This window comes from Ruditapes philippinarum, unplaced genomic scaffold, assembly GCF_026571515.1.
Source record: "Ruditapes philippinarum isolate M1 unplaced genomic scaffold, ASM2657151v2 ctg862_1_1_1_1, whole genome shotgun sequence".
In the NCBI taxonomy this organism is placed as follows: Eukaryota; Metazoa; Mollusca; class Bivalvia; order Venerida; family Veneridae; genus Ruditapes; species Ruditapes philippinarum.
The window spans coordinates 126,371-134,763 of NW_026864928.1; the positions used below are offsets into that span (position 1 = coordinate 126,371).

Sequence of the window (8,393 nt, forward strand, 5' to 3'; positions counted from 1 at the left end):
GTTAATTTTAAATATAATATCACAGATACGATACAATAATTTTAAGTGTCAAATATTTGAACGCATTGTGTAGTTAGGTTGATCATTTGATTCCCTTAAACGATTCAAAAATATAAATAACATAATTACAATATTAAGTCAAACATGATAAATAATATAAAAATAATATAACAGCATTTGAAAGATGTGAATAAAAACAGTTTCGTTTTAAAATAATAAATGGGATATTTAAGTAACAAACCAACGTGTCTTGAAAGATTAAGCAATAAGTTAAGATTCGAAGTAAATTCTGTATGACAAGGAAGTTAAAATTGGACAAAATTCGCGAGATTAAACTGGAAGAGCAGTTGGTGCGAATTTTGAAAGGAAAAAATATAAAACACAAACCTTAAACCCTCTTATATAAACATCTGTCATGCAACGTACAACACGATTACACGCACACAAACGCACATGCACGAGAAACATTCTCTAAGTATCCGAAAATGTTACCTCACTCGTTAGCGTTTAATATACAGTACAGTACAGTAGGTAGCAAAGCAATTTGCTAATTCTGCTAAAATAGTATAGGCGCATAGGCTAACATATGTACTGATCGTGTAATTAAACAATTCAAAAACAGCAAATTTTCAATAAAAAGTAGCAAAAGATGTAGACAACAATTAATAAGTAGTTACCTTTAAAATTGATGTATCATTTATTTAAATGTTTTTTATCTGCAGCCATAGACAAATGCATAAGCTTTCAGAAAATGTATTATTTTACTGATTTTGATATCTGGTTAATAAGTTTTACTTGCTACAAGTTTTAAGTTTAGCAAGCACGCCTGATATCTTAACTGGCTAGGAAGTTGCCTATCTCATGTATCTGTTATCTATGTCTCTGAAAATAGTTTGCCACATAAAATCTCGATTAGGTCAAAATGTCTCAATTTCAATTAAATCCAAATGTTATTGTGAATAAATACCCTGTCACGAAAGGTTGTCCATGGACAATGAACTCAGGATCATTACAGTCAAAGTGCATGATAGAAGTTTAAAACGAAGGAAAGTTACTTCCCCTTTTCATAAAATATTCATTTGTAGCCCATCAAATATGGAAGAAGGAAGAAAAGTTACTGAAGAAATAAAATACAAATGTGGCGGATGTTTGTTTATTTGTAAGTATAAGACTCGGGCATATTGTAAACTCATTCTTGCAGACCAGTAAGGTAAAAGTTGCTTCCATGCGCGTGATGAAATGCACACAGACACTGCGTAGGGGGGGGGGGGGGTCATTACCCCAGTTGACCAGTTTACACCCCCTTTGTCAACTATCCAGTCTTTTGTGAATGGGTCCGAGATCCTTTGAATTGAGAAAATTAGCATCATGATGAGCAAAGTCCGTGTGTAACACAAAGTTTCTGTTAAAACTGAGTTGACAATAAATTAAATATCCAGGACATTCAATTTACAATGTTGGTAGATCTATTGGCATGCAACATCTAATGGTCTAAAGTGTTCATTTTACAAATCACTTTCATCTGTGTGTTGTCAAAACGTGACCTTGTAAACCTTGGGGTTTTTCGTCCTTGTGCACATGGACATAAATACAAACATTATATGAAGCTTTTAAAAGGGGTTTTCAATAATACCACTTCTGTACAAATTATGAGATAAGTTGGCAATATGATGAAAACATGTTTAGGTAACAGAAATTTGCCGCATATTACCAAATTAAAAAAAAAATATGGCTTTGATGAGTAAGATATCATGCACAAAAGCACTTCATTGGGGGTGAATGCGTTGCGGTAATGGTACTTGGTAAATAGTACAAGCTAGTGTTTAGTCCACATGTATTTGACTATTTCCTTTTTAGCAGTGAAAAATTAAGCCCTTTTCAATATATTTTAGGTAAACTGCTCACAACAGTATAACAACAAAAACATCTACCGGGTAATATACTTTAATATTATTACATTTAATGAACATTTAACATTTCTTCTCTTTACTTTCAGGCACCACTATACTGGACCTACACTTCCATTTAATTGAGCATATTGAAGGTGGCAATTATTTCTTTAATAATGCACTAAAAACGGCTTACCCCAAGCACAAAAATAGAGATGCTGACTGTCAAACCTCAGAAAAAAACATATTACTTATCAACAATATCAAACAAGAGTTTGTTGAAGAATCTGAGAATATTGAGACAGTTTCAACAGCAACACAAACAGAAGATCATGCAAGTAATCAGGATGAAAATGTAGACACTATTGATGATGATAAAAGTGAAGATACCAGATGTAGTTTGAAGTTTGGTAAGCTGCAAGATGAGGAAGAAAAAGACACCTTACAGTCAGCTCAGTATTCTGATGATTTTGATGGAGAAGAAAGCAATGAGGAGGCGGTATATGATGAGAAATTGGTGAAGGTGGAAGAAGCTGTGGACTACACCAAACTTATTTCTGTAAGAAAAAGAAAAGCTTCTGGTTCACATAAACAGAGAAAAAAGAAGAAAAAAACAGTGAAGAAAAGAGCATGTAAGAAAAATAAAACTGTTTTGAAGGAAACAGAAACTTTAGATGCTGATAAGGGAGAAAACACATCAGAGGAGACTGAGCAATTGAAACAGGAATCTGACCATGATAGTGATAAACCTTTTGATGACACTGTTACACCAGAGAGAAAGATGTTTTCATGTTCTGTATGTAATAAACAAATAGGGTCAAGACAGGCTTGGGAAATTCATATAGAACATTTACATTACCATGTGTATCCCTGTCAGTGTGAAATGTGTTACTTCCCTTGTCAAGATCAAGATGAATTGGCTGTACACAATTGCTCTTTAGCATCAAGTGAATATCATGAATGCATACAGTGTCCTGACAAAAAGCATTTTAAGTATAGATGTAATCTTGTGGCACATATTGAAGTGGTGCATGATCAAAATTATCCCTTGAAATGTGAAACATGTGATTTATCACTGATCTCAGAGTTAGAGAAGAGGAAACATATGACTAAACATGACCCATCTTTACTTGTATGTGGGTATTGCAACAAGAAGATGAGAACAATTGGTGAATTAGAAAGTCATCTTCCAAATCATACTGGTGAAACCAGATTTCATTGTCACATTTGTGATAAAAAGTATAGAAAGAAAGCATACTTAAGGGACCACATTTTCAGAATACACAGTAGTGAAGAAGAAAAACAATGCATATGTGAAAAGTGTGGAAGCAGTTTTGCACATTCAAAAGTACTTTATGATCACAGGAGGTCCTCATGTGGAGAACCTATATACGAATGTGATTTATGTGATAAAAAGTTTTGTCAGAAAACAAGTTTGAAGTATCACATACGTAACCACACAGGAGAAAGACCGTTCATTTGCGATTTCTGTGGGGATTCATTCATGTATAGAAATACATTATCAAGTCATATAAAGCATCGTCATACAAATGACAGACAGTTTAAGTGTAGCATGTGCGAAAAGTCATTTGTCAAACTCTGTACTTTACAGAGGCATGAACGTGTTCATCTCAAGATTAAGATGTTTTCTTGTGAATATTGCAAGAAGGAGTTTTCTACAAATTGGAATCTCAAAGCTCACATGCGGCAACACACAGGGGCTACTCCATATACATGCTCTTCTTGTGGGCTTGGTTTTGCTCACAATGTTGTACGAAAGACACATGAAGCTAAATGTAAAGGAGTTACTTTCTCGTAGAACAAAAGACACATTATTAATTCCAAACATGTAAACTAGCTTTTTTGTACCACTACATAGCTTGAACAAATTCAATATTAGCCAGGGTTTTCCCTGGCACTTGTTTGTGTGTTTTAGCACAATTTTTAGCTCGACTATTCGATAAGAATAAGTAGAGCTATTGCAGTCACCCGAGCGTCGGCGTCGGCGTAACCACTTATGTTAAAGTTTTTGTAATAGTTCAAATATTTTCAAAGTCCATTGACATATGGCTTTGAAACTTTGCACACTTGTTCACCATCATGACCCCAACCTGTAGACAGGAGGAGGTAACTCTATCAAGCATTTTGATAGAATTATGCCCCTTTTTCGACTTAGAATTTACGTTAAAGTTTTTGTAATAGTTCAAATATTTTCAAAGTCCATTGACATATGGCTTTGAAACTTTGCACACTTGTTCACCATCATGACCCCAACCTGTAGACAGGAGGAGGTAACTCTATCAAGCATTTTTACAGAATTATGCCCCTTTTTCAACTTAGAATTTATGTTAAAGTTTTTGTAATAGTTCAAATATTTTCAAAGTCCATTGACATATGGCTTTGAAACTTTGCACACTTGTTCACCATCATGACCCTAACCTGTAGACAGGAGGAGGTAACTCTATCAAGCATTTTGACAGAATTATGCCCCTTTTTCGACTTAGAATTTACGTTAAAGTTTTTGTAATAGTTCAAATATTTTCAAAGTCCATTGACATATGGCTTTGAAACTTTGCACACTTGTTCAACATCATGACCCCAATCTGTAAACAGTAGGAGGTAACTCTATCAAGCATTTTGACAGAATTAAGCCCCTTTTTCGACTTAGAATTTACGTTAAAGTTTTTGTAATAGTTCAAATATTTTCAAAGTCCATTGACATATGGCTTTGAAACTTTGCACACTTGTTCACCATCATGACCCCAACCTGTACACAGGAGGAGGTAACTGTATCAAGCATTTTTTTTACTATCAAGCACTAAGAATAGTCGAGCGTTGCTGTCCTACCGACAGCTCTTTTTGAAAGATCATTAATAGGAGAAAATTAGTCTTGATCAAATTTTAGCATTTTTCTTTAGGTATATGACTTATGGTCATTTATAGGAGAGTATAATATGTACCGTTTGATTTGAATTGTTTAACTGAAAGAGCTATTAAAGGATTCTTGACATTGACTCTATATAAAAGAATAACATTTTGTTTAGTTTAATGTTTTTTATACCTACATGAAGCGTGGTTGTTTGTACATGTATTCAGCTATTTTTAGATTGAAATTTTTTTATAAAGTGGACCATTTATTACATACACAATGTGTATGGATTTTTAGCTCACCTGTCACAAAATGACATGGCCAGCTTTTGTGGTCACAATTCATCTTGCATCCATTCGTAAACTTTTACTTTAAACAACATCACCTCATAAACTGCAAAGCTAATTTAATCCAAACTTCACAGGAATGTTTCTTTGGTGATCACCTTAAGAATTAAATTCCAAGAAGAACTCTTGTTGCCATGGAAACCAAAAGAAAAAACTTAAAATCTCTTCTTTAAAAAAAAGTCACGAGCTAGAGCTTAGATATTAGCAATGAAACATTTTCAAGTGGGTGTTTACCAAGTGTTTTCAAATAAAAACCCAGGGGTGAAAAATTGGCCCAGATCCATGGAGTAGTTGACTTTCCTTGTATGTACACATCTTTTGGAACTGTTTCTTTTTTTTGTTAGCAATAGCAACCAGTAATGTTTTTACACTTGCACTATTTCAGTTACAAATATGAACTTTGTGATATCAGTTTAAGGTTTAGATTTTATATCTGCTTTTGTCTATAGTTTGCAATATTACTTGTTCCTTGTCAAGGAGAGTTTTTTTTATTCAGGTGAGCGATTTCAGGGCCAAGATTCATAAAATCTGATTCATATAGCATTTGCAAACTTGTAGTTGATATAAATTTACTTTTCTACTGAAATCACCAATGAAATAACTATAACTCTATAGAATGTTTTCTATTGATTTTTTGTGTGTCTGCTATAATAGTGCTTTATTATATGTTTACTTGTTGTGCTGACTAAATTAGGAAATTTTGATACTTAAACATCATTTTTCAGTTCATATATAACTTTTTTAATTTTTCTTACGCGGCAGTCCTGATTATAAAAAAAAACGACAACTAAACATGTCCGAGAATACAAGAACAAATTATAACCAAAGAAATTTATATTGGTAATCGCCCAGCTTTTTGTGTCAGTCATCTGTCACTTGAAGTACATGTACTTATTTATGCTTGTTGCTGGAAAAGTTAGTTATAAATGAGTGTATGGTTTTTACACCGATTGTGATATTTTGTTCCATTTTACATGTTTTATGTTGACATTGTTTAATTTATATCATTGGAGAAAGTATTAATATGAAAAAAATATAAAAGTGAAAGTTTAAGAATTAAGTATAATTAGAATATAATAAAAAATATAATCATAAATGCTTTCACGCCACAAGCATCGTGAATAATTGCAAAATATAAAACACTAGTTGTTTCACCACATGAACAAAAAGATTTTGAACATAGTTATATCCCCTAGTCTTGTTAACATATAACAATGTTAACTTGTAGTACCTGAAAATAGAAAGAGTCCAAGTTCTTGCACACATGTTTATATCTTGATATAAAGAGTCAGCAGTCAATGATTCCCTTGGCAACACCTTTCTAGCCACAGATTAGGGAAGATTGAATGTATATAAAAGTATGTTGTTATTAACTTACACTTTAAATCAGTGAACAAAATAAACGTATATTATACTAATCATGACTTAGTTTATAACTTGACATTTTAGCTCACCCTGAGCTAGAGCTCACCTAAGCTAGCCCAAATAAAATAGAGCCTGCATAACCAGGTGAGCAATATAAGGGCCATCATGGCCCTCTTGGTTAAGAAATAGTGGGCCCATTATACTCGCCCCGGCGTGAGCATAACACTTTGGTAAAAGCTTTACATGCAACTTCTTGCACAACATCATATCACATCAACCACTAAAGATATTGCTTGTACCTTCACAGATGTGTTTGAGATCATGATTATAGAATACAATCCATAGCCCTTTATTCTGGCATGGAATTTATTGCCCTTTGTTAACCTAAAGAATTTATTTCTCTTATTCTTTGTTGTACATTCAAAGAGCTTACATCTAACCACAACATTTTTGTATCTTTATCTTCAAAATTACTTTTACTGGAGAGGAATTGATGTAAGTATTGTTTTACTTGTTTTCCAATCCAGTCTGAATTACATTGTTGTGCAATGTTTGTAAATGTCCATGTACAATTTATTGAATAAATAAAGTTTAAACTTACCTAAAGAATTTTAATTTTAATCAGTCTGTAAAACTACTGAAGGTATTCACTTGAATTCCTGGAAAATGGTTGTTGTTATGATGATTTCTAGATCAAGTTTGAATATGGGTCACTTGGGTTTAGATACTAGGTCACACAGCCCAAATATGGAAATATCTTGTTAACATTCTAGGGCTACTGTTTAGATCCAAATATCCTGGAAATTGGTCAGAAATGTATTAGTTTTTAATATTCATGCAAGCTCATTCCTTTTTACTCTTGACGAGACCACAAATTAGAGTAACAAACATGTTTAGACTGTAGTTAAGGTCAATATGACATTTGAAAGACAGTTTGAAAATATGACTGTACCTGAGCAAGCTTGAAGTCAAGGTGATACAACTTGAAAAATCAACTAAAATGTTGATAAAATGTCAGTGACATGCAGTTCTCTTTTAGATTTTCTTGTCTGAGTTGCAATATATGCTCTGCTTGTACATATGACAATTTCTGGGGGCAAGGCATTCCAGTGGTAAACATCTGTCTTTGTGAAGAATGATATGTTGTTGACAGTTGCATGGATTTGTTGTATTGAAATAAAAATGTTGGGCCAGTTACAGGTTTAAGATAATTGGCTAAAAGAATATCTATGTCTCTTTTGATATTCAAGAATATCTTCATTGATCAATACATGATGCTTGATGTAGTCACATTTTACCCAGCTGGCAGCACAATGTGCTGCAAGGACACAATATAGGCGTTCAGAGCTCCAGTTAGTGTATGGTGACCAGACACTGGATCTATACTGAAGCTGTGGATCCACAAGTGCCATGTTTAATGTTGTGTTTCAAAAAACCTAGCATTTTATTCCTTTTTAATTTCGTCTTTTTTCCAAAGAAAAAAGAGAGGTATTGTAACATTCATGCCTTTGCAGTCCCCAAACTTTAACCTTGATCATAACTTTTTAAGTTCTTGGTGTATTGTCATCATACTTGGCCACAACAACCCTTGAGACAAGACCTTCAAGTAGACCAGACTAAACTTAACCTATATTCATAAAGGACCTTTAAATTGCTCAAATTTTACTATTAGTGGCTATAACTTTCTTATTTTTGAATATATTTGTCTTCAAACTTAAACCATCTTTTAGGATAGACCTTCAAATATACCAGACAGACTTTGACTAAATGACCATAAAGATCAAATTATTGAAATTTTCTCCTTTTTTGCAGAAACTGGTTACAACATTTTTTATTTAAATGAAGGGACAACTTCATATTAAGACACAACAATGTTTAGGATAACACCTTCATGACTAAGTCATACTCAAATTGACCTTGAGC

At 33.2% G+C, this 8,393-nt stretch overlaps 1 protein-coding gene across 1 annotated transcript; it reads left to right on the forward strand.

The window, feature by feature from the left end:
* Positions 1-1,075: 1,075 nt before the first annotated feature.
* Positions 1,076-7,041, forward strand: LOC132727298 (zinc finger protein ZFP2-like). Its single transcript, XM_060712730.1, has 2 exons — positions 1,076-1,159; positions 1,997-7,041. The coding sequence occupies exons 1-2, from the start codon at positions 1,096-1,098 to the stop codon at positions 3,706-3,708; spliced, it is 1,776 nt and encodes a 591-aa protein (XP_060568713.1). The 5' UTR covers positions 1,076-1,095; the 3' UTR covers positions 3,709-7,041.
* Positions 7,042-8,393: the final 1,352 nt, after the last annotated feature.

Coding starts and splice junctions, on each gene's coding strand:
- LOC132727298 (XM_060712730.1), top strand. CDS start 1,096: ATGGAAGAAGGAAGAAAAGTTACTGAAGAAATAAAATACAAATGTGGC. Junction 1,160..1,996: donor TGGCGGATGTTTGTTTATTT/GTAAGTATAAGA, acceptor CTTTACTTTCAG/GCACCACTATACTGGACCTA.